At 53.9% G+C, this 25201-nt stretch overlaps 1 protein-coding gene across 1 annotated transcript in view; it reads left to right on the forward strand.

Annotated features, from left to right (window-relative positions):
• Positions 1-25201, forward strand: part of LOC133357582 (unconventional myosin-XVI-like) — a 118797-nt gene that overhangs the window by 40789 nt on the left and 52807 nt on the right. Inside the window, exons 13-21 of the mRNA XM_061575576.1 lie at positions 475-602; positions 2250-2355; positions 20555-20672; positions 21575-21722; positions 22698-22833; positions 23342-23468; positions 23986-24057; positions 24555-24690; positions 24833-24920. Coding sequence (XP_061431560.1) covers positions 475-602; positions 2250-2355; positions 20555-20672; positions 21575-21722; positions 22698-22833; positions 23342-23468; positions 23986-24057; positions 24555-24690; positions 24833-24920 — 1059 coding nt within the window. The remainder of the gene's footprint in view (positions 1-474; positions 603-2249; positions 2356-20554; positions 20673-21574; positions 21723-22697; positions 22834-23341; positions 23469-23985; positions 24058-24554; positions 24691-24832; positions 24921-25201) is intronic.

Below are 25201 nucleotides of genomic sequence, written 5' to 3' on the forward strand. Positions count from 1 at the left end.
TGATTGGACTATATCCAAAGGCACAGTGACGGCTAGCGTAACTCTATGGTTGAATGAGATTGTGAATGTGATTGAAAAAGTCCCTTTCACACTTTGGTGGTGCGTCGCCCAATCGCCCTAATGAAGAAACCGCCCCTGCAAATAATACATTATATTTTACCCTTTCTGGCAATAAAAAGATAACTTATGCGAGCCATCAAGTCTGCATTAGCTACACATACTAAATATGTACTAAGTGTGTGTGGTTAATGCAGATTTGATGCTTGATGAATTAATTGCCAGAAAGGGTCAAACTCTTTTTTATTATTTTCATCATTTTGATCCTGGCAAAAGGTCGTTAAAATACAATTATAATAGTTTCGTTTATTTTTTTTCACCTGCACACCCCCGTGGGTCTCACCCCCAACCCCCCATGCCCTCCTCCCCACCTCTTCCCCCTCCCCGCGCCCCTCCCCCGGTCCGTGCGCCCACCAGGTCTCCCAGCTCTACCTGAGCCACTCTGGCAAGCTGTGGGCGACGCTGCCCCCGCACGTGTTCGCTGTCGCCGAGCGAGCATACCACGCCCTGCGCCGGGAGCGACGCTCGCAGGGCTTCATGCTCAGGTGGGCACGCACGCACGCACGTACACATGCACGTACACACGCACTCACGTACGCATGCACACACGCACGCTCACGCACGCACACGTACACACGCTTCACGCACGCACACATACACACGCTTCACGCACGCACACACGCTTAGCTCACGCACATGTATACACGCTTCGCTGACGCACGCACACGTACGCACGTACGCACATAAACACGTATACACGCACACACGTACACACGCACGCAGACAGCAAGTATGTACACACATGCACGCACACGTACGCACGTATGCACATAAAGGGGCCGTCCATAAATGATGTCATGCACCTAGGGGGGGGGGGGGGGCAGACATTTGTAACGATGTGTGACAAGGGGGGGGGGGGGTTGAGAAATGTGACGTCACATCAAAATGCGCAACTTTAAATAAATAGACAACACGTTCTACTTAATTAAATAGACTTTTTAATAAATGTTTTCTCCTACAACATCAGAGTGCAGCGCCACATTATGCACTACAATGACAATAGTTTAAAGCGATTTGAAGCATGTTTTATGTTTGGGGGGGGGGGGCAGAGCTTTGTGACGTCATTTGAGGGGGGGTCTGACTTTTTGTGACGCCGTGTGATGAGAGAGGGGGGGGGGTCAAAAATCGTCCAAAATCGCGTGACGTCATTAATGGACGGCCCAAACGTATACACGCACACACATACACACACACATGCACGCAGACAACAAGTATGTACGCACTCGCATACACACTCATGCCCACGCACGCACACACAGGTGTAAAGACACATGTACACACACGTACACATGTACACACATGCACACACACGTAAACACACGTGTACAAGCACACACATGTACACACGTGCACATGTATACATGTACACATGCACACACACGCACACACACGTGTACACGCACACACATGCTCACACACGCACACACACCAATACCTGCTATTCGCCACTAAGTGATGGTGATGTCACCACGGCGCCTGTGCCAAGCCAGGTGCACTTTGAGGCCACGTGAAGTGTTGAAGGCTCACCGACAGGAGGTCATGGAACAGACCCAGCAGGTGCCATGGGTTGACTGACTCAGGTGACTGGTAGATACACCACCTGTGCCCCCTAATGTGCCAACTTGCTGTATTTTTATCTGCCCGGCACTGCTTGTTGTCGTGAGCGTCACTCCCCTGCCCTCTGTTGTTGTTGGAGGGCGACTGCCTCCAGCTGCCCAGTAGTGTCCTTCATGAGCCTCCTCTATAAAGGGCGATCTTGACACTGCTGATACCAGTCATTGGCAAGTCCACTCAGTTCCCCATTCTCCCGTATCTCATCAGTCCAGCCCGTTTCAATCCCGTTTAACCCCCGCATGCAGGCTACATGACCCAGCCAACGCAGCCTTGCCTGCTGGAGGAGCTCACTGATGGGACTGCGTCCAGATTTTTCATGGATTTGTGAGCTCCTCGCACAATCCAGCCTGGTTAAGCCCAGGATGGGACGTAGGAAGGCTAGCCTAAATGTTTCTAATCGGCGCAGATGTTCCATTAGAGGGCACGACCGTGGTGACAGACCGGGTAGTTTCCACACTCACCTCCACCGACCGTTTAAAGGCTCCAGGGGTGGGGGACCTCCTCTGTGCTTGTTGTAGTGGGGAGAGCGGCTCGGGGAAGAGCGAGAGCTGCCGGCTGCTCATCCAGCACCTCCTCCACCGCTCGCAGGCGCCCGCCAGTGGACTCGCCGACAAAATCTCCCACGTGAGCCATGGTCTTGGTGTAGTGTGGAGTGAACGTGGTCTGTGTGGTGTAGTGTGGAGTGAGCGTGGTCTGTGTGGTGTAGTGTGGAGTGATCGTGGTTTGTGTGGTGTAGTGTGGAGTGAACATGGTCTGTGTGGTGTAGTGTAGAGTGATCGTGGTGTGTGTGGTGTAGTGTGGAGTGATCGTGGTCTGTGTGGTGTAGTGTGGAGTGAGCGTGGTCTGTGTGGTATAGTGTGGAGTGATCGTGGTCTGTGTGGTGCCGTGGGGAGTGATCGTGGTCTGTGTGGTGTAGTGTGGAGTGAGCGTGGTCTGTGTGGTGTAGTGTGGAGTGAGCGTGGTCTGTGTGGTGTAGTGTGGAGTGAGCGTGGTCTGTGTGGTGTAGTGTGGAGTGAGCGTGGTCTGTGTGGTGTAGTGTGGAGTGAGCGTGGTCTGTGTGGTGTAGTGTGGAGTGAGCGTGGTCTGTGTGGTGTCGTGTGGAGTGATCGTGGTCTGTGTGGTGTAGTGTGGAGTGAGCGTGGCCTGTGTGGTGTAGTGTGGAGTGATCGTGGTCTGTGTGGTGTAGTGTGGAGTGAGCGTGGTCTGTGTGGTGTCGTGTGGAGTGATCGTGGTCTGTGTGGTATAGTGTGGAGTGAGCGTGGTCTGTGTGGTGTAGTGTGGAGTGAGCGTGGTCTGTGTGGTGTCGTGTGGAGTGATCGTGGTCTGTGTGGTATAGTGTGGAGTGAGCGTGGTCTGTGTGGTGTAGTGTGGAGTGAGCGTGGTCTGTGTGGTGTCGTGTGGAGTGATCGTGGTCTGTGTGGTGTAGTGTGGAATGAGCATGGTCTGTGTGTTGTAGTGTGGAGTGATCGTGGTCTGTGTGGTGTCGTGTGGAGTGATCGTGGTCTGTGTGGTGTAGTGTGGAGTGATCGTGGTCTGTGTGGTGTAGTGTGGAGTGATCGTGATCTGTGTGGTGTAGTGTGGAATGATCGTGGTCTGTGTGGTGTCCTGTGGAGTGATAGTGGTCTGTGTGGTGTAGTGTGAAGTGATCGTGGTCTGTGTGGTGTCGTGTGGAATTATCGTGGTCTGTGTGGTGTCGTGTGGAGTGATCGTGGTCTGTGTGGTGTAGTGTGGAGTGATCGTGGTCTGTGTGGTGTAGTGTGGAGTGATCGTGGTCTGTGTGGTGTCGTGTGGAGTGATCGTGGTCTGTGTGGTTTAGTATGGAGTGAGCGTGGTTTGTGTGGTGTAGTGTGGAGTGATTGTGGTCTGTGTGGTGTAGTGTGTAGTGATCGTGGTCTGTGTGGTGTCGTGTGGAGTGATCGTGGTCTGTGTGGTGTCGTGTGGAGTGATCGTGGTCTGTGTGGTGTAGTGTGGAGTGATCGTGGTCTGTGTGGTGTCGTGTGGAGTGATCGTGGTCTGTGTGGTGTCATGTGGAGTGATCGTGGTCTGTGTGGTGTAGTGTGGAGTGATCGTGGTCTGTGTTGTGTAGTGTGGAATGATCGTGGTCTGTGTGGTGTAGTGTGGAGTGATCGTGGTCTGTGTGGTGTGGTGTGGAGTGATCGTGGTTTGTGTGGTGTGGTGTCGTGTGGAGTGATCGTGGTCTGTGTGGTGTAGTGTGGAGTGATCGTTGTCTGTGTTGTGTAGTGTGGAATGATCGTGGTCTGTGTGGTGTCGTGTGGAGTGATCGTGGTCTGTGTGGTATAGTGTGGAGTGATCGTGGTCTGTGTGGTGTAGTGTGGAGTGATCGTGGTCTGTGTGGTGTAGTGTGGAGTGAGCGTGGTCTGTGTGGTGTCGTGTGGAGTGATCGTGGTCTGTGTGGTATAGTGTGGAATAGTGTGGAGTGATCGTGGTCTGTGTGGTGTAGTGTGGAGTGAACGTGGTCTGTGTGGTGTAGTGTGGAGTGATCGTGGTCTGTGTTGTGTAGTGTGGAATGATCGTGGTCTGTGTGGTGTAGTGTGGAGTGATCGTGGTCTGTGTGGTGTAGTGTGGAGCGATCGTGGTCTGTGTGGTGTCGTGCGGAGCGATCGTGGTCTGTGTAGTGTAGTTTGGAGTGATCGTGGTCTGTGTTGTGTAGTGTGGAATGATCGTGGTCTGTGTGGTGGAGCGTGGTCTGTGTGGTGTCGTGTGGAGTGATCGTGGTCTGTGTGGTGTAGGGTGGAGTGAGCGTGGTCTGTGTGGTGTAGTGTGGAATGAGCGTGGTCTGTGTGGTGTAGTGTGGAGTGATTGTGGTCTGTGTGGTGTAGTGTGGAGTGATCGTGGTCTGTGTGGTGTAGTGTAGAGTGATCGTGGTGTGTGTGGTGTAGTGTGGAGTGATCGTTGTCTGTGTGGTGTAGTGTGGAGTGATCGTGGTCTGTGTGGTGTAGTGTGGAGTGATCGTGGTCTGTGTGGTGTAGTGTGGAGTGAGCTTGGTCTGTGTGGTGTAGTGTGGAATGATCGTGGTCTGTGTGGTGTCGTGTGGAGTGAGCGTGGTCTGTGTGGTGTCGTGTGGAGTGATCGTGGTCTGTGTGGTATAGTGTGGAATAGTGTGGAGTGATCGTGGTCTGTGTGGTGTAGTGTGGAGTGAACGTGGTCTGTGTGGTGTAGTGTGGAGTGATCGTGGTCTGTGTTGTGTAGTGTGGAATGATCGTGGTCTGTGTGGTGTAGTGTGGAGTGATCGTGGTCTGTGTGGTGTAGTGTGGAGCGATCGTGGTCTGTGTGGTGTCGTGCGGAGCGATCGTGGTCTGTGTAGTGTAGTTTGGAGTGATCGTGGTCTGTGTTGTGTAGTGTGGAATGATCGTGGTCTGTGTGGTGGAGCGTGGTCTGTGTGGTGTCGTGTGGAGTGATCGTGGTCTGTGTGGTGTAGGGTGGAGTGAGCGTGGTCTGTGTGGTGTAGTGTGGAATGAGCGTGGTCTGTGTGGTGTAGTGTGGAGTGATTGTGGTCTGTGTGGTGTAGTGTGGAGTGATCGTGGTCTGTGTGGTGTAGTGTAGAGTGATCGTGGTGTGTGTGGTGTAGTGTGGAGTGATCGTTGTCTGTGTGGTGTAGTGTGGAGTGATCGTGGTCTGTGTGGTGTAGTGTGGAGTGATCGTGGTCTGTGTGGTGTAGTGTGGAGTGAGCTTGGTCTGTGTGGTGTAGTGTGGAATGATCGTGGTCTGTGTGGTGTCGTGTGGAGAGATCGTGGTCTGTGTGGTGTAGTGTGGAGTGATCGTGGTCTGTGTGGTGTAGTGTGGAGTGATCGTGGTCTGTGTGGTGTCGTGTGGAGTGATCGTGGTCTGTGTGGTTTAGTATGGAGTGAGCGTGGTTTGTGTGGTGTAGTGTGGAGTGATTGTGGTCTGTGTGGTGTAGTGTGTAGTGATCGTGGTCTGTGTGGTGTCGTGTGGAGTGATCGTGGTCTGTGTGGTATAGTGTGGAGTGAGCGTGGTCTGTGTGGTGTAGTGTGGAGTGAGCGTGGTCTGTGTGGTGTCGTGTGGAGTGATCGTGGTCTGTGTGGTGTAGTGTGGAATGAGCATGGTCTGTGTGGTGTAGTGTGGAGTGATCATGGTCTGTGTGGTGTCGTGTGGAGTGATCGTGGTCTGTGTGGTGTAGTGTGGAGTGATCGTGGTCTGTGTGGTGTAGTGTGGAGTGATCTTGATCTGTGTGGTGTAGTGTGGAATGATCGTGGTCTGTGTGGTGTCCTGTGGAGTGATAGTGGTCTGTGTGGTGTAGTGTGGAGTGATCGTGGTCTGTGTTGTGTAGTGTGGAATGATCGTGGTCTGTGTGGTGTAGTGTGGAGTGATCGTGGTCTGTGTGGTGTAGTGTGGAGTGATCGTGGTCTGTGTGGTGTCGTGTGGAGCGATCGTGGTCTGTGTGGTGTAGAGTGGAGTGATCGTGGTCTGTGTGGTGTAGTGTGGAGTGATCGTGGTCTGTGTGGTGTAGTGTGGAGTGATCGTGGTCTGTGTGGTGTCGTGTGCAGTGATCGTGGTCTGTGTGGTGTCGTGTGCAGTGATCGTGGTCTGTGTGGTGTAGTGTGGAGTGATCGTGGTCTGTGTGGTGTAGTGTGGAGTGAGCGTGGTCTGTGTGGTGTAGTGTGGAGTGATTGTGGTCTATGTGGTGTAGTGTGGAGTGAGCATGGTCTGTGTAGTGTAGTGTGGAGTGATCGTGGTCTGTGTGGTGTAGTGTGGAGTGATTGTGGTCTGTGTGGTGTAGTGTGGACTGAGCGTGGTCTGTGTGGTGTAGTGTGGAGTGATTGTGGTCTGTGTGGTGTCGTGTGGAGTGATCGTGGTCTGTGTGGTGTTGTGTGGAGTGAACGTGGTCTGTGTGGTGTAGTGTGGAGTAATCGTGGTCTGTGTTGTGTAGTGTGGACTGAGTGTGGTCTGTGTGGTGTAGTGTGGAGTGATTGTGGTCTGTGTGGTGTAGTGTGGAGTAATCGTGGTCTGTGTAGTGTAGTGTGGAGTGATCGTGGTCTGTGTGGTGTAATGTGGAGTGATTGTGGTCTGTGTGGTGTAGTGTGGACTGAGCGTGGTCTGTGTGGTGTAGTGTGGAGTGTTTGTGGTCTGTGTGGTGTCGTGTGGAGTGATCGTGGTCTGTGTGGTGTAGTGTGGAGTGAACGTGGTCTGTGTGGTGTAGTGTGGAGTGATCGTGGTCTGTGTGGTGTAGTGTGGAGTGAGCGTGGTCTGTGTGGTGTAGTGTGGAGTGATCGTGGTCTGTGTGGTGTCGTGTGGAGTGATCGTGGTCTGTGTGGTGTAGTGTGGAGTGATCGTGGTCTGTGTGGTGTAGTGTGGAGTGAGCTTGGTCTGTGTGGTGTAGTGTGGAATGATCGTGGTCTGTGTGGTGTCGTGTGGAGAGATCGTGGTCTGTGTGGTGTAGTGTGGAGTGATCGTGGTCTGTGTGGTGTAGTGTGGAGTGATCGTGGTCTGTGTGGTGTCGTGTGGAGTGATCGTGGTCTGTGTGGTTTAGTATGGAGTGAGCGTGGTTTGTGTGGTGTAGTGTGGAGTGATTGTGGTCTGTGTGGTGTAGTGTGTAGTGATCGTGGTCTGTGTGGTGTCGTGTGGAGTGATCGTGGTCTGTGTGGTATAGTGTGGAGTGAGCGTGGTCTGTGTGGTGTAGTGTGGAGTGAGCGTGGTCTGTGTGGTGTCGTGTGGAGTGATCGTGGTCTGTGTGGTGTAGTGTGGAATGAGCATGGTCTGTGTGGTGTAGTGTGGAGTGATCATGGTCTGTGTGGTGTCGTGTGGAGTGATCGTGGTCTGTGTGGTGTAGTGTGGAGTGATCGTGGTCTGTGTGGTGTAGTGTGGAGTGATCGTGATCTGTGTGGTGTAGTGTGGAATGATCGTGGTCTGTGTGGTGTCCTGTGGAGTGATAGTGGTCTGTGTGGTGTAGTGTGGAGTGATCGTGGTCTGTGTTGTGTAGTGTGGAATGATCGTGGTCTGTGTGGTGTAGTGTGGAGTGATCGTGGTCTGTGTGGTGTAGTGTGGAGTGATCGTGGTCTGTGTGGTGTCGTGTGGAGCGATCGTGGTCTGTGTGGTGTAGAGTGGAGTGATCGTGGTCTGTGTGGTGTAGTGTGGAGTGATCGTGGTCTGTGTGGTGTAGTGTGGAGTGATCGTGGTCTGTGTGGTGTCGTGTGCAGTGATCGTGGTCTGTGTGGTGTCGTGTGCAGTGATCGTGGTCTGTGTGGTGTAGTGTGGAGTGATCGTGGTCTGTGTGGTGTAGTGTGGAGTGAGCGTGGTCTGTGTGGTGTAGTGTGGAGTGATTGTGGTCTATGTGGTGTAGTGTGGAGTGAGCATGGTCTGTGTAGTGTAGTGTGGAGTGATCGTGGTCTGTGTGGTGTAGTGTGGAGTGATTGTGGTCTGTGTGGTGTAGTGTGGACTGAGCGTGGTCTGTGTGGTGTAGTGTGGAGTGATTGTGGTCTGTGTGGTGTCGTGTGGAGTGATCGTGGTCTGTGTGGTGTTTGTGGAGTGAACGTGGTCTGTGTGGTGTAGTGTGGAGTAATCGTGGTCTGTGTTGTGTAGTGTGGAATGATCGTGGTCTGTGTGGTGTCGTGTGGAGCGATCGTGGTCTGTGTGGTGTAGTGTGGAGTGATCGTGGTCTGTGTTGTGTAGTGTGGAATGAGCGTGGTCTGTGTGGTGTAGTGTGGAGTGATTGTGGTCTGTGTGGTGTAGTGTGGAGTAATCGTGGTCTGTGTAGTGTAGTGTGGAGTGATCGTGGTCTGTGTGGTGTAATGTGGAGTGATTGTGGTCTGTGTGGTGTAGTGTGGACTGAGCGTGGTCTGTGTGGTGTAGTGTGGAGTGTTTGTGGTCTGTGTGGTGTCGTGTGGAGTGATCGTGGTCTGTGTGGTGTAGTGTGGAGTGAACGTGGTCTGTGTGGTGTAGTGTGGAGTGATCGTGGTCTGTGTGGTGTAGTGTGGAGTGAGCGTGGTCTGTGTGGTGTAGTGTGGAGTGATCGTGGTCTGTGTGGTGTCGTGTGGAGTGATCGTGGTCTGTGTGGTGTAGTGTGGAGTGATCGTGGTCTGTGTGGTGTAGTGTGGAGTGAGCTTGGTCTGTGTGGTGTAGTGTGGAATGATCGTGGTCTGTGTGGTGTCGTGTGGAGAGATCGTGGTCTGTGTGGTGTAGTGTGGAGTGATCGTGGTCTGTGTGGTGTAGTGTGGAGTGATCGTGGTCTGTGTGGTGTCGTGTGGAGTGATCGTGGTCTGTGTGGTTTAGTATGGAGTGAGCGTGGTTTGTGTGGTGTAGTGTGGAGTGATTGTGGTCTGTGTGGTGTAGTGTGTAGTGATCGTGGTCTGTGTGGTGTCGTGTGGAGTGATCGTGGTCTGTGTGGTTTAGTATGGAGTGAGCGTGGTTTGTGTGGTGTAGTGTGGAGTGATTGTGGTCTGTGTGGTGTAGTGTGTAGTGATCGTGGTCTGTGTGGTGTCGTGTGGAGTGATCGTGGTCTGTGTGGTATAGTGTGGAGTGAGCGTGGTCTGTGTGGTGTAGTGTGGAGTGAGCGTGGTCTGTGTGGTGTCGTGTGGAGTGATCGTGGTCTGTGTGGTGTAGTGTGGAATGAGCATGGTCTGTGTGGTGTAGTGTGGAGTGATCATGGTCTGTGTGGTGTCGTGTGGAGTGATCGTGGTCTGTGTGGTGTAGTGTGGAGTGATCGTGGTCTGTGTGGTGTAGTGTGGAGTGATCGTGATCTGTGTGGTGTAGTGTGGAATGATCGTGGTCTGTGTGGTGTCCTGTGGAGTGATAGTGGTCTGTGTGGTGTAGTGTGGAGTGATCGTGGTCTGTGTTGTGTAGTGTGGAATGATCGTGGTCTGTGTGGTGTAGTGTGGAGTGATCGTGGTCTGTGTGGTGTAGTGTGGAGTGATCGTGGTCTGTGTGGTGTCGTGTGGAGCGATCGTGGTCTGTGTGGTGTAGAGTGGAGTGATCGTGGTCTGTGTGGTGTAGTGTGGAGTGATCGTGGTCTGTGTGGTGTAGTGTGGAGTGATCGTGGTCTGTGTGGTGTCGTGTGCAGTGATCGTGGTCTGTGTGGTGTCGTGTGCAGTGATCGTGGTCTGTGTGGTGTAGTGTGGAGTGATCGTGGTCTGTGTGGTGTAGTGTGGAGTGAGCGTGGTCTGTGTGGTGTAGTGTGGAGTGATTGTGGTCTATGTGGTGTAGTGTGGAGTGAGCATGGTCTGTGTAGTGTAGTGTGGAGTGATCGTGGTCTGTGTGGTGTAGTGTGGAGTGATTGTGGTCTGTGTGGTGTAGTGTGGACTGAGCGTGGTCTGTGTGGTGTAGTGTGGAGTGATTGTGGTCTGTGTGGTGTCGTGTGGAGTGATCGTGGTCTGTGTGGTGTTGTGTGGAGTGAACGTGGTCTGTGTGGTGTAGTGTGGAGTGATCGTGGTCTGTGTTGTGTAGTGTGGAATGATCGTGGTCTGTGTGGTGTCGTGTGGAGCGATCGTGGTCTGTGTGGTGTAGTGTGGAGTGATCGTGGTCTGTGTTGTGTAGTGTGGAATGAGCGTGGTCTGTGTGGTGTAGTGTGGAGTGAGCGTGGTCTGTGTGGTGCCGTGGGGAGTGATCGTGGTCTGTGTGGTGTAGTGTGGAGTGATCGTGGTCTGTGTGGTGTAGTGTGGAGTGATCGTGGTCTGTGTGGTGTAGTGTGGAGTGAGCGTAGTCTGTGTGGTGTAGTGTGGAGTGATTGTGGTCTGTGTGGTGTAGTGTGGAGTGATCGTGGTCTGTGTGGTGTAGTGTAGAGTGATCGTGGTGTGTGTGGTGTAGTGTGGAGTGATCGTTGTCTGTGTGGTGTAGTGTGGAGTGAGCGTGGTCTGTGTGGTGTAGTGTGGAGCGATCGTGGTCTGTGTGGTGTAGTGTGGAATGATCGTGGTCTGTGTGGTGTCGTGTGGAGTGAGCGTGGTCTGTGTGGTGTCGTGTGGAGTGATCGTGGTCTGTGTGGTGTAGTGTGGAGTGATCGTGGTCTGTGTGGTGTAATGTGGAGTGATCGTGGTCTGTGTGGTGTAATGTGGAGTGATTGTGGTCTGTGTGGTGTAGTGTGGACTGAGTGTGGTCTGTGTGGTGTAGTGTGGAGTGATTGTGGTCTGTGTGGTGTAGTGTGGAGTGATCGTGGTCTGTGTGGTGTAGTGTGGAGTGATCGTGGTCTGTGTGGTGTAATGTGGAGTGATTGTGGTCTGTGTGGTGTAGTGTGGACTGAGCGTGGTCTGTGTGGTGTAGTGTGGAGTGATTGTGGTCTGTGTGGTGTCGTGTGGAGTGATCGTGGTCTGTGTGGTGTAGTGTGGAGTGAACGTGGTCTGTGTGGTGTAGTGTGGAGTGATCGTGGTCTGTGTGGTGTAGTGTGGAGTGAGCGTGGTCTGTGTGGTGTAGTGTGGAGTGATCGTGGTCTGTGTGGTGTCGTGTGGAGTGATCGTGGTCTGTGTGGTGTAGTGTGGAGTGATCGTGGTCTGTGTGGTGTAGTGTGGAGTGAGCTTGGTCTGTGTGGTGTAGTGTGGAATTATCGTGGTCTGTGTGGTGTCGTGTGGAGTGATCGTGGTCTGTGTGGTGTAGTGTGGAGTGATCGTGGTCTGTGTGGTGTAGTGTGGAGTGATCGTGGTCTGTGTGGTGTCGTGTGGAGTGATCGTGGTCTGTGTGGTTTAGTATGGAGTGAGCGTGGTTTGTGTGGTGTAGTGTGGAGTGATTGTGGTCTGTGTGGTGTAGTGTGTAGTGATCGTGGTCTGTGTGGTGTCGTGTGGAGTGATCGTGGTCTGTGTGGTGTCGTGTGGAGTGATCGTGGTCTGTGTGGTGTAGTGTGGAGTGATCGTGGTCTGTGTGGTGTCGTGTGGAGTGATCGTGGTCTGTGTGGTGTCATGTGGAGTGATCGTGGTCTGTGTGGTGTAGTGTGGAGTGATCGTGGTCTGTGTTGTGTAGTGTGGAATGATCGTGGTCTGTGTGGTGTAGTGTGGAGTGATCGTGGTCTGTGTGGTGTGGTGTGGAGTGATCGTGGTTTGTGTGGTGTGGTGTCGTGTGGAGTGATCGTGGTCTGTGTGGTGTAGTGTGGAGTGATCGTTGTCTGTGTTGTGTAGTGTGGAATGATCGTGGTCTGTGTGGTGTCGTGTGGAGTGATCGTGGTCTGTGTGGTATAGTATGGAGTGATCGTGGTCTGTGTGGTGTAGTGTGGAGTGATCGTGGTCTGTGTGGTGTAGTGTGGAGTGAGCGTGGTCTGTGTGGTGTCGTGTGGAGTGATCGTGGTCTGTGTGGTATAGTGTGGAATAGTGTGGAGTGATCGTGGTCTGTGTGGTGTAGTGTGGAGTGAACGTGGTCTGTGTTGTGTAGTGTGGAGTGATCGTGGTCTGTGTTGTGTAGTGTGGAATGATCGTGGTCTGTGTGGTGTAGTGTGGAGTGATCGTGGTCTGTGTGGTGTAGTGTGGAGCGATCGTGGTCTGTGTGGTGTCGTGCGGAGCGATCGTGGTCTGTGTGGTGTAGTTTGGAGTGATCGTGGTCTGTGTTGTGTAGTGTGGAATGATCGTGGTCTGTGTGGTGGAGCGTGGTCTGTGTGGTGTCGTGTGGAGTGATCGTGGTCTGTGTGGTGTAGGGTGGAGTGAGCGTGGTCTGTGTGGTGTAGTGTGGAATGAGCGTGGTCTGTGTGGTGTAGTGTGGAGTGATTGTGGTCTGTGTGGTGTAGTGTGGAGTGATCGTGGTCTGTGTGGTGTAGTGTAGAGTGATCGTGGTGTGTGTGGTGTAGTGTGGAGTGATCGTTGTCTGTGTGGTGTAGTGTGGAGTGATCGTGGTCTGTGTGGTGTAGTGTGGAGTGATCGTGGTCTGTGTGGTGTAGTGTGGAGTGAGCGTGGTCTGTGTGGTGTAGTGTGGAGTGAACGTGGTCTGTGTGGTGTAGTGTGGAGTGATCGTGGTCTGTGTGGTGTAGTGTGGAGCGATCGTGGTCTGTGTGGTGTCGTGTGGAGTGATCGTGGTCTGTGTGGTGTAGTGTGGAGTGATCGTGGTCTGTGTGGTGTAGTGTGGAGTGAACGTGGTCTGTGTGGTGTAATGTGGAGTGATCGTGGTCTGTGTGGTGTAGTGTGGAATGATCGTGGTCTGTGTGGTGTAGTGTGGAGTGAGCGTGGTCTGTGTGGTGTAGTGTGGAGTGAACGTGGTCTGTGTGGTGTAGTGTGGAGTGAACGTGGTCTGTGTGGTGTAGTGTGGAGTGATCGTGGTCTGTGTGGTGTAGTGTGGAGTGATCGTGGTGTGTGTGGTGTAGTGTGGAGTGATCGTTGTCTGTGTGGTGTCGTGTGGAGTGATCGTGGTCTGTGTGGTGTAGTGTGGAGTGATCGTGGTCTGTGTAGTGTAGTGTGGAGTGAGCGTGGTCTGTGTGGTGTAGTGTGGAGTGATCGTGGTCTGTGTGGTGTCGTGTGGAGTGATCGTGGTCTGTGTGGTGTAGTGTGGAGTGATCGTGGTCTGTGTGGTGTAGTGTGGAGTGAGCTTGGTCTGTGTGGTGTAGTGTGGAATGATCGTGGTCTGTGTGGTGTCGTGTGGAGTGATCGTGGTCTGTGTGGTGTAGTGTGGAGTGATCGTAGTCTGTGTGGTGTAGTGTGGAGTGATCGTGGTCTGTGTGGTGTCATGTGGAGTGATCGTGGTCTGTGTGGTGTCGTGTGGAGTGATCGTGGTCTGTGTGGTTTAGTATGGAGTAAGCGTGGTTTGTGTGGTGTAGTGTGGAGTGATTGTGGTCTGTGTGGTGTAGTGTGTAGTGATCGTGGTCTGTGTGGTGTGGTGTGGAGTGATCGTGGTCTGTGTGGTGTCGTGTGGAGTGATCGTAGTCTGTGTGGTGTAGTGTGGAGTGATCGTGGTCTGTGTGGTGTCATGTGGAGTGATCGTGGTCTGTGTGGTGTAGTGTGGAGTGATCGCGGTCTGTGTGGTGTAGTGTGGAGTGAGCGTGGTCCGTGTGGTGTCATGTGGAGTGATCGTGGTCTGTGTGGTGTAGTGTGGAGTGATCGTGGTCTGTGTGGTGTAGTGTGGAGTGATCGTGGTCTGTGTGGTGTAGTGTGGAGTGATCGTGGTCTGTGTGGTGTCGTGTGGAGTGATCGTGGTCTGTGTGGTGTAGTGTGGAGTGATCGTGGTCTGTGTTGTGTAGTGTGGAATGATCGTGGTCTGTGTGGTGTAGGGTGGAGTGATTGTGGTCTGTGTGGTGTGTTGTGGAGTGATCGTGGTCTGTGTGGTGTGGTGTCGTGTGGAGTGATCGTGGTCTGTGTGGTGTAGTGTGGAGTGATCGTTGTCTGTGTTGTGTAGTGTGGAATGATTGTGGTCTGTGTGGTGTAGTGTGGAGTGAGCGTGGTCTGTGTTGTGTAGTGTGGAGTGATCGTGGTCCGTGTGGTGTAGTGTGGAGTGAGCGTGGTCTGTGTGGTGTCGTGTGGAGTGATCGTGGTCTGTGTGGTATAGTGTGGAGTGATCGTGGTCTGTGTGGTGTAGTGTGGAGTGAACGTGGTCTGTGTGGTGTAGTGTGGAGTGATCGTGGTCTGTGTTGTGTAGTGTGGAATGATCGTGGTCTGTGTGGTGTAGTGTGGAGTGATCGTGGTCTGTGTGGTGTAGTGTGGAGCGATCGTGGTCTGTGTGGTGTCGTGCGGAGCGATCGTGTTCTGTGTGGTGTAGTTTGGAGTGATTGTGGTCTGTGTGGTGTAGTGTGGAATGAGCGTGGTCTGTGTTGTGTAGTGTGGAATGATCGTGGTCTGTGTGGTGTAGTTTGGAGTGATAGTGGTCTGTGTGGTGTAGTGTGGAGTGAGCGTGGTCTGTGTGGTGTAGTGTGGAGTGAGCGTGGTCTGTGTGGTGTAGGGTGGAGTGAGCGTGGTCTGTGTGGTGCCGTGTGGAGTGATCGTGGTCTGTGTGGTATAGTGGGGAGTGATCATGGTCTGTGTGGTGTAGTGTGTAGTGATCGTGGTCTGTGTGGTGTCGTGTGGAGTGATCGTGGTCTGTGTGGTGTCGTGTGGAGTGATCGTGGTCTGTGTGGTGTAGTGTGGAGTGAACGTGGTCTGTGTGGTGTATTGTGGAGTAAACGTGGTCTGTGTGGTGTAGTGTGGAGTGATCGTGGTCTGTGTGGTGTAGTGTGGAGTGATCGTGGTGTGTGTGGTGTAGTGTGGAGTGATCGTTGTCTGTGTGGTGTCGTGTGGAGTGATCGTGGTCTGTGTGGTGTAGTGTGGAGTGATCGTGGTCTGTGTAGTGTAGTGTGGAGTGAGCGTGGTCTGTGTGGTGTAGTGTGGAGTGATCGTGGTCTGTGTGGTGTCGTGTGGAGTGATCGTGGTCTGTGTGGTGTAGTGTGGAGTGATCGTGGTCTGTGTGGTGTAGTGTGGAGTGAGCTTGGTCTGTGTGGTGTAGTGTGGAATGATCGTGGTCTGTGTGGTGTCGTGTGGAGTGATCGTGGTCTGTGTGGTGTAGTGTGGAGTGATCGTAGTCTGTGTGGTGTAGTGTGGAGTGATCGTGGTCTGTGTGGTGTCATGTGGAGTGATCGTGGTCTGTGTGGTGTCGTGTGGAGTGATCGTGGTCTGTGTGGTTTAGTATGGAGTAAGCGTGGTTTGTGTGGTGTAGTGTGGAGTGATTGTGGTCTGTGTGGTGTAGTGTGTAGTGATCGTGGTCTGTGTGGTGTGGTGTGGAGTGATCGTGGTCTGTGTGGTGTCGTGTGGAGTGATCGTAGTCTGTGTGGTGTAGTGTGGAGTGATCGTGGTCTGTGTGGTGTCGTGTGGAGTGATCGTGGTCTGTGTGGTGTAGTGTGGAGTGATCGCGGTCTGTGTGGTGTAGTGTGGAGTGAGCGTGGTCCGTGTGGTGTCGTGTGGAGTGATCGTGGTCTGTGTGGTGTAGTGTGGAGTGATCGTGGTCTGTGTGGTGTAGTGTGGAGTGATCGTGGTCTGTGTGGTGTAGTGTGGAGTGATCGTGGTCTGTGTGGTGTCGTGTGGAGTGATCGTGGTCTGTGTGGTGTAGTGTGGAGTGATCGTGGTCTGTGTTGTGTAGTGTGGAATGATCGTGGTCTGTGTGGTGTAGTGTGGAGTGATTGTGGTCTGTGTGGTGTGTTGTGGAGTGATCGTGGTCTGTGTGGTGTGGTGTCGTGTGGAGTGATCGTGGTCTGTGTGGTGTAGTGTGGAGTGATCGTTGTCTGTGTTGTGTAGTGTGGAATGATTGTGGTCTGTGTGGTGTAGTGTGGAGTGAGCGTGGTCTGTGTTGTGTAGTGTGGAGTGATCGTGGTCCGTGTGGTGTAGTGTGGAGTGAGCGTGGTCTGTGTGGTGTCGTGTGGAGTGATCGTGGTCTGTGTGGTATAGTGTGGAGTGATCGTGGTCTGTGTGGTGTAGTGTGGAGTGAACGTGGTCTGTGTGGTGTAGTGTGGAGTGATCGTGGTCTGTGTTGTGTAGTGTGGAATGATCGTGGTCTGTGTGGTGTAGTGTGGAGTGATCGTGGTCTGTGTGGTGTAGTGTGGAGCGATCGTGGTCTGTGTGGTGTCGTGCGGAGCGATCGTGTTCTGTGTGGTGTAGTTTGGAGTGATCGTGGTCTGTGTGGTGTAGTGTGGAATGAGCGTGGTCTGTGTTGTGTAGTGTGGAATGATCGTGGTCTGTGTGGTGTAGTTTGGAGTGATAGTGGTCTGTGTTTTGTAGTGTGGAGTGAGCGTGGTCTGTGTGGTGTAGTGTGGAGTGAGCGTGGTCTGTGTGGTGTAGGGTGGAGTGAGCGTGGTCTGTGTGGTGCCGTGTGGAGTGATCGTGGTCTGTGTGGTATAGTGGGGAGTGATCGTGGTCTTTGTGGTGTAGTGTGGAGTGATCGTGGTATGTGTGGTGTAGTGTGGAGTGATCATGGTCTGTGTGGTGTAGTGTGTAGTGATCGTGGTCTGTGTGGTGTCGTGTGGAGTGATCGTGGTCTGTGTGGTGTCGTGTGGAGTGATCGTGGTCTGTGTGGTGTAGTGTGGAGTGATCGTGGTCTGTGTGGTGTCGTGTGGAGTGATCGTGGTCTGTGTGGTGTCATGTGGAGTGATCGTGGTCTGTGTGGTGTAGTGTGGAGTGATCGTGGTCTGTGTTGTGTAGTGTGGAATGATCGTGGTCTGTGTGGTGTAGTGTGGAGTGATCGTGGTCTGTGTGGTGTGGTGTGGAGTGATCGTGGTCTGTGTGGTGTCGTGTGGAGTGATCGTGGTCTGTGTGGTGTAGTGTGGAGTGATCGTTGTCTGTGTTGTGTAGTGTGGAATGATCGTGGTCTGTGTGGTGTCGTGTGGAGTGATCGTGGTCTGTGTGGTATAGTGTGGAGTGATCGTGGTCTGTGTGGTGTAGTGTGGAGTGATCGTGATCTGTGTGGTGTAGTGTGGAGTGAGCGTGGTCTGTGTGGTGTCGTGTGGAGTGATCGTGGTCTGTGTGGTGTAGTGTGGAGTGATCGTGGTCTGTGTGGTGTAGTGTGGAGTGATCGTGGTCTGTGTGGTGTCGTGTGGAGTGATCGTGGTCTGTGTGGTGTAGTGTGGAGTGAGCGTGGTCTGTGTTGTGTAGTGTGGAGTGATCGTGGTCTGTGTGGTGTAGTGTGGAATGATCGTGGTCCGTATGGTGTCGTGTGGAGTGATCGTGGTTTGTGTGGTGTAGTGTGGAGTGATCGTGGTCTGTATGGTGTAGTGTGGAGTGATCGTGGTCTGTGTGGTGTACTGTGGAGTGATCGTGGTCTGTGTGGTGTCGTGTGGAGTGATCGTGGTCTGTGTGGTGTAGTGTGGAATGATCGTGGTCCGTATGGTGTCGTGTGGAGTGATCGTGGTCTGTGTGGTGTAGTGTGGAGTGATTGTGGTCTGTGTGGTGTCGTGTGGAGTGATCGTGGTCTGTGTGGTGTAGTGTGGAGTGAACGTGGTCTGTGTGGTGTAGTGTGGAGTGATCGTGGTCTGTGTGGTGTAGTGTGGAGTGAGCGTGGTCTGTGTGCTGTAGTGTGGAGTGATCGTGGTCTGTGTGGTGTCGTGTGGAGTGATCGTGGTCTGTGTGGTGTAGTGTGGAGTGATCGTGGTCTGTGTGGTGTAGTGTGGAGTGAGCTTGGTCTGTGTGGTGTAGTGTGGAATGATCGTGGTCTGTGTGGTGTCGTGTGGAGAGATCGTGGTCTGTGTGGTGTAGTGTGGAGTGATCGTGGTCTGTGTGGTGTAGTGTGGAGTGATCGTGGTCTGTGTGGTGTAGTGTGGAGTGATCGTGGTCTGTGTGGTGTAGTGTGGAGTGATCGTGGTCTGTGTGGTGTGGTGTCGTGTGGAGTGATCGTGGTCTGTGTGGTGTAGTGTGGAGTGATCGTGGTCTGTATAGTGTGGAGTGATCGTGGTCTGTGTTGTGTAGTGTGGAGTGAGCGTGGTCTGTGTGGTGTAGTGTGGAGTGAGTGTGGTCTGTATTGTGTAGTGTGGAGTGAGCGTGGTCTGTGTTGTGTAGTGTGGAGTGATCGTGGTCTGTGTGGTGTAGTGTGGAGTGATCGTGGTCTGTGTGGTGTAGTGTGTAGTGATCGTGGTCTGTGTGGTGTGGTGTCGTGTGGAGTGATCGTGGTCTGTGTGGTGTAGTGTGGAGTGATCGTGGTCTGTGTTGTGTAGTGTGGAGTGATCGTGGTCTGTGTTGTGTAGTGTGGAGTGAGCGTGGTCTGTGTGGTGTAGTGTGGAGTGATCGTGGTCTGTGTGGTGTAGTGTGGAGTGAGCTTGGTCTGTGTGGGGTAGTGTGGAATGATCGTGGTCTGTGTGGTGTCGTGTGGAGTGATCGTGGTCTGTGTGGTGTAGTGTGGAGTGATCGTGGTCTGTGTGGTGTCGTGTGGAGTGATCGTGGTCTGTGTGGTTTAGTATGGAGTGAGCGTGGTTTGTGTGGTGTAGTATGGAGTGATTGTGGTCTATGTGGTGTAGTGTGGAGTGATCGTGGTCTGTGTGGTGTAGTGTGGAGTGATCGTGGTCTGTGTGGTGTAGTGTGGAGTGATCGTGGTCTGTGTGGTGTAGTGTGGAGTGATCGTGATCTGTGTGGTGTAGTGTGGAATGATCGTGGTCTGTGTGGTATCGTGTGGAGTGATCGTGGTCTGTGTGGTGTAGTGTGGAGTTAGCTTGGTCTCGGTGGGGTTGTGTGGAATGATCATGGTCTGTGTGGTGTCGTGTGGAGTGATCGTGGTCTGTGTGGTGTAGTGTGGAGTGATCGTGGTCTGTGTGGTGTCGTGTGGAGTGATCGTGGTCTGTGTGGTTTAGTATGGAGTGAGCGTGGTTTGTGTGGTGTAGTATGGAGTGATTGTGGTCTATGTGGTGTAGTGTGTAGTGATCGTGGTCTGTGTGGTGTCGTGTGGAGTGATCGTGGTCTGTGTGGTGTCGTGTGGAGTGATCGTGGTCTGTGTGGTGTAGTGTGGAGTGATCGTGGTCTGTGTGGTGTAGTGTGGAGTGATCGTGGTCTTTGTGGTGTTGTGTGGAGTGAGCGTGGTCTGTGTTGTGTAGTGTGGAGTGATCGTGGTCTGTGTGGTCTTTTGTGGAGTGAGCGTGGTCTGTGTTGTGTAGTGTGGAGTGAGCGTGGTCTGTGTGGTGTAGTGTGGAATGATCGTGGTCTGTGTGGTGTAGTGTGGAGTGATCGTGGTCTGTGTGGTGTAGTGTGGAGTGACCGTGGTCTGTGTGGTGTAGTGTGGAATGATCGTGGTCCGTATGGTGTCGTGTGGAGTGATCGTGGTCTGTGTGGTGTAGTGTGGAGTGATCGTGGTCTGTATGGTGTAGTGTGGAGTGATCTTGGTCTGTGTGGTATGGTGTGGAGTGATCGTGGTCTGTGTTGTGTAGTGTGGAATTATCGTGGTCTGTGTGGTGTAGTGTGGAGTGATCGTGGTCTGTGTTGTGTAGTGTGGAATGATCGTGGTCTGTGTGGTGTAGTGTGGAGTGATCGTGGTCTGTGTGGTGTAGTGTGGAGTGATCGTGGTCTGTGTGGTGTGGTGTCGTGTGGAGTGATCGTGGTCTGTGTTGTGTAGTGTGGAGTGATTGTGGTCTGTGTGTTGTAGTGTGGAGTGATCGTGGTCTGTGTGGTGTAGTGTGGAGTGATCGTGGTCTGTGTGGTGTAGTGTGGAGTGAGCGTGGTCTGTGTGGTGTAGTGTGGAGTGACTGTGGTCTGTGTGGTGTAGTGTGGAGTGATCGTGGTCTGTGTGGTGTTGTGTGGAGTGATCGTGGTCTGTGTGGTGTAGTGTGGAGTGAACGTGGTCTGTGTGGTCTAGTGTGGAGTGATCGTGGTCTGTGTGGTGTAGTGTGGAGTGAGCGTGGTCTGTGTGGTGTAGTGTGGAGTGATTGTGGTCTGTGTGGTGTAGTGTGGAGTGATCGTGGTCTGTGTGGTGTTGTGTGGAGTGATCGTGGTCTGTGTGGTGTAGTGTGGAGTGAACGTGGTCTGTGTGGTCTAGTGTGGAGTGATCGTGGTCTGTGTTGTGTAGTGTGGAGTGAGCGTGGTCTGTGTGGTGTAGTGTGGAGTGATCGTGGTCTGTGTGGTGTCGTGTGGAGTGATCGTGGTCTGTGTGGTGTCGTGTGGAGCCAATGTGGTCTGTGTGGTGTCGTTTGGAGTGAACGTGGTCTGCGTTTGTAGTGTGTAGTGAACGTGGGGCGAGCATGGAGAGCGGAGGGCGACCGCCACCGCTATAACACCTCGGCGCGTCGTTAAACCGCTCACCTGCCACCTGGCGACATGAAGCGCGTCGGCTGCGTCGGGTGGCGAAAGGTCTCACCACACAGATTTGGCCCCAGTCGTCACGCGGCCAAAACCCAAAAAACTACAACAACGATCAGGGTGAAGTTTGTCTTTGCCCATGTTGGCTTTATAAAAACGTATATGCGGAGAGTTTTCTCATACCCTGTTGCTGCTGCTTCGGCTTTGTTTGTTGACTGCAGGCCCACACGATCCTAGAGGCGCTGGGAAACGCGTGGACGGTGCTCAACCCCAGTGCCAGTGCCTTCACCAAACATGTGGAGCTGCAGTACAGTCACGTGACCGGCTGCCTGCTGGGCGGTACGTCCCCTCACTCACTCACTCACTAGCTCCTTCGCTCATTCACTCACTCACTCACGAGCTCACTCGCTCCCTCTTTCCCTCACTCACTAACTCACTCGCTAACTTCCTCCCTCACTGACTCGCTCACTCGCTCCCTCCCTCACTCACTAGCTCACTCGCTCACTCCTTCACTCACTCGCTCTCTCCTTCACTCACTCGCTTCTTCACTCACTCGCTCCCTCCCTCACTTACTGTCCTTTGCTCGGTTCTGCTGTTGAGGTGTCCCGACTAATTTCGTGAGATCGCCGATCTCCATCTGTAAACCCAGCCACAAAATTCACGAGAGCCTCATTTGCCATGACGCGGGGAGAGGAGCTCACGGTGTGGCATTTAAAGCGGGGCATCTAAGACCGCCGTGCCGGAGGAGAGCGTGCCAGGGGAGAGAGTGCCGTGGGAGAGAGTGCCGGGGGGGGAGAGTGCCATGGGGAGAGGGTGCCGTGTCAGTGTTTGTAGCTCTCTGGACCTGCTCTACAATGCCACCGTTGTGGGGGGTGTGGAGGGGGGGTGAAGGGGAGGGGGTCACCGTCGCCTTTGCCCAGCGTTGTGGGAGATCAGTTCACGGAGAGTTGCGTCAAACGCAGAGCCGCTGCTATGCCCGAGCCTCTCGAGGTCGCCGTGCACTCACTGCTGTATACCGTGTGTGTACCGTCTCTCCCGTGCGTGTACCGTGGGCGGACCGTGTGTGTGTACCATGTCTGTGTACCGTGTCTGTGTATCGTGCCTGTGTACCGTGCCTGTGTACCGTGCCTGTGTACCATAGGCGTCGTGTTTCGTGTGCAATGCGTGTATACCGTGCGTGTACCATTATGTGTACCGTGCGCGTACCGTGCGTGTGTACTGTGTGCGGCCTGCTCCCACAGCCAGCGTGCGTGTCTACCTGCTGGAGACTTGGCGCCTGGGCTGGGCCCGAGGCTCCGGGTGGAGTTTGGCGGCGTTCCGGCTGCTGCTGGAGGGGCTCCCTGCAGAGCAACGAGCGCGCTACTGCCTGCTGTCTGCCACCGCTCACCGGTCAGGGGCCACGTCTCTCTACCAGTGTCTCTCTACCGGTGTTTCTCTACCAGTGTCTCTCTCTCTCTCTCTCAATGTCTCTCAAATAGTATCTCTCTATCAGTGTATCTCTCTCAGTGTCTCTCTCAGTGTCTCTCTCTCCACGTCTCTCTCAGTGTCTCCGTGCTTCTCTCTCGTGTCTCTTTGTGTGTGTTTGTCTTTCAATGCATGTCTGTCTGCAGCCTCGGTCTCCCAGTGTCTCCCTCTGTCTATCAGGCGTCACCGTGCCCCGTCTCCGAGTCTCTCACCTCGCTCTCCCCTTGTCTCTCTGGCGTGCGTCCGTGTCCCGTCGTCTGCCCTGCACCACCACGATGCCACAACCGCTCAGTCCTCACGGGCCCTGAGCCACACCCATCTCAATGACTAAAACGGAAAATTGCACTAAACTATTTTAGTATTTTACCAGGTGAGGCCCCACTGAGTTGCTACGGAGCTCTTTTTTTAGAGCGACCTGGCCATCACAAATGACAGCTCGACACTGTGACGGCTTGTCGCGTGCAAATTTATAGCAGCCAAATACTCTGAACGTGTGACGTTGATTCTAAACGTGGAGGGAAAAACCGGAGAACCCGGAGACAAATCCACGTGACCATGGGGAGAGAGACACCGCAAACTCCAAATATACAGCAGGCATCAGAGTGGAGATCGAACCCACGACCTCTTGTATACCAGGCGAGGTAGTAAACATCTTACTGTGACTGCTTGGCCAAGGCCAGCCTCTAGTTTCTCATGGCAGTGGTAGCAGTGTTGAAGGTGGCGGTGGTAGTGAAGGTTGTCGTGGTTGTAACGATGGTGGTTGTTGTCGTGGTAGCGGTGGTGGTGGTAGCAGAGTGGTAGTGGTCGTCGCGGTGGTGGTGGCAGTGGTGGTGGCGGTGGTGGTAGCGGCGGTGGTGGTTGTGTGGCGTGAATGCTGACCTCGCTGTGTGCCATGTTCAGGTTCCTGTCCCAGAACGCTGGGGGGCAGCAGGGGGAGGGGGGTGAGGGTGCGGCTGCGGTGGGCGGCACTTCCGAGGCCAGGCACAGGTTCCTGGCCTTCCAGGAGGCCCTGGCGGCCTTCGGGTTCACAGACGCCGTGAGTGGCGCTCACACACATGGCCGCGCCGCGCCACGCAACGCAATGTGGCGCAACACAATACAAGCCTACGACACGACACAAGTCTACAATACGACACAATTCAACCATGTTTGTATATATGTGACTCCGTGTATTTGCATTTCATGGGGAGCAGTAGTGTAGTTGTTAGCACGCTACGCTATGAACCTGGCGATCCGAGATTCCATTCCCGCTCATGGGCAACACCAGTGGCGATTATCTGAACCTGTCCTGGGCCTCTCCTAGGTCAACTAAGCCTCAAATGAGCACCTGGTGAGATGTGTAAACATTGCCACTGGGGAGACAAAGGCGGCCGGGCGTGGTGCTGGCCACCCACCCCTTCGTATGCTGTGCCGGCCTTCATAGGTGCTCACTAACAACACTTGCCCCTACAGTCTGTTAAGACTATACGGGGGAACTTTTTCTTTGTGTGTGTGCCCCCTTTGATGTCTGTCTGTGTGTGTGTGCTCGTGGGGTCATGCCGTAGGAGACGGAGTGCGTGCTGGCGCTGCTGGCTGCCGTTCTGCACCTGGGCGATGTCCCCATCACCCCCTCCCCCTACGAGGACGGCACCAGCTGGGCTCACCTGCCCTCCACGTGGCAGCTCCAGATGGGTGAGTGAGGGGAGCGTGGTGAGTGAGGGGAGTGTGGTGAGTGAGGGGAGCGTGGTGAGTGAGGGGAGCGTGGTGAGTGAGGGGAGCGTGGTGAGTGAGTGAGTGAGGAGAGCATGGTAAGTGAGAGGAGTGGTGATGGAGGGGAGCAAGGTGAGTAGAGGGGAGTGCGGTGAGTGTGGTGAGTGTGGTGAGTGTGAGTGAAGATTGGTGAGTGAAGACACCGCACACACACGCGCCCGCACACATGCGCTCCCACAACAACAACAACCGCCATTTGCCACTAAGTGGCCGTGATGTCACCACGACGCTGGCAGGAGGTCACGGGGCAGACTCAGGTGCCATGGGTCGACTGACTGAGATGACTGGCTGATGCACCACGCCCATACACACGTGCTCCCACACACGCGCCCACACATACACGGGCCTGCACCCACACATGCGCGCCCACAGACACGCAGGGGAGTGGCCGTGGGGCCTGCTGATGAGTCTCAATGTGGGCGCTGTCTCTGTGGTGCAGTCGGCGGTCTCCTGCAGGTGAAGCCCAAGGAGCTGGGAGTGGCGCTCGCAACGAGCAGTCGCATCGTCAGAGGTGCGGACATGGTGTGAAGTGATGTGCTGTGACACGGTGTGGTGTGGTGTGACATGGTGTGGTGTGACATGGTGTGACGTGGTGTGGTGTGAAGCGGTGTGGTGTGACACGGTGTGTTATGACGCCGTGTGGTGTGACATGGTGTGACGTGGTGTGGTGTGATGCAGTGTGCTGTGACGTGGTGTGGTGTGAAGCAGTGTGGTGTGACTCGGTGTGGTATGATGCGGTGTGGTGTGGTGTGACACGGTGTGGTATGATGCGGTGTGGTGTGGTGTGACACGGTGTGGTGTGGCGCGGTGTAGTATGACACGTTGTGGTGCGGTGCAGGTGAGGTGGTATGATGAGGTGTGGTGAAGTGTGGTCTAGTGTAATGCAGTGTGGTGTAGTGTAGTGTGGTACAGGTGAGGTGGTGCAGGTAAGGTGGTGTCATGCGGTGTGGTGTGGTACAGGTGGGGTAATGTGTTGCAGGTGAGGTGATGCGGTGTGGTGTTGTGCAGGTGAGATGGTGTGCCGCCGCGTGCTGGTGAGCGAGGCTGAGCGAGTGAGGGATCTGCTTGCTCAGTCTCTCTACTCGCGCCTCTTCTCTTACATCGTCCACCTCGTCGACACACAGACGCGAGCGCAGCACAATGGGTATGCACACAGACACACATGTACACACACACACACATGCACACACACGTACACACACACGTACACACAAGTACAAACACACGTGTGCACACAAGCCAGGGCTGAGCATCTTCTCTGCGTGTGCTCCCATGATGCCGTGCAGCGAGCTGGTGCGAGGCATCGCGGTGCTCGACTACCCCGGCCTGCACACGTCCGGCGGTGGTGGCACCAACACCAACACCTTTGAGCAGGTGGGTGGTCCGGCCTCACCACCATGCGCGCGTGTGGGGTCACAGTTCAGTTCCATCTGATCGGAGGAATAATAGACACCCGGTGAACCTTCACGGTGTTGATGAACGTGTTGCGATTTCGTGACGAGATCGCAACAGGAGACATTAACAAAGGAGATGTTAACCACAGGATAATTAACCAGAGGAGACGTTAACTGCAGGAGGCTCTTGAACACTGCTGGGGTTACTTTCTTAGAAAGTGGCACAACAGCCAAAGCTGCAACATTCACAACTGAAGTTCC

The sequence above is a fragment of the Lethenteron reissneri genome, chromosome 58 (genome assembly GCF_015708825.2).
Source record: "Lethenteron reissneri isolate LAM-NWPU_2019-01 chromosome 58, ASM1570882v1, whole genome shotgun sequence".
In the NCBI taxonomy this organism is placed as follows: domain Eukaryota; kingdom Metazoa; phylum Chordata; class Hyperoartia; order Petromyzontiformes; family Petromyzontidae; genus Lethenteron; species Lethenteron reissneri.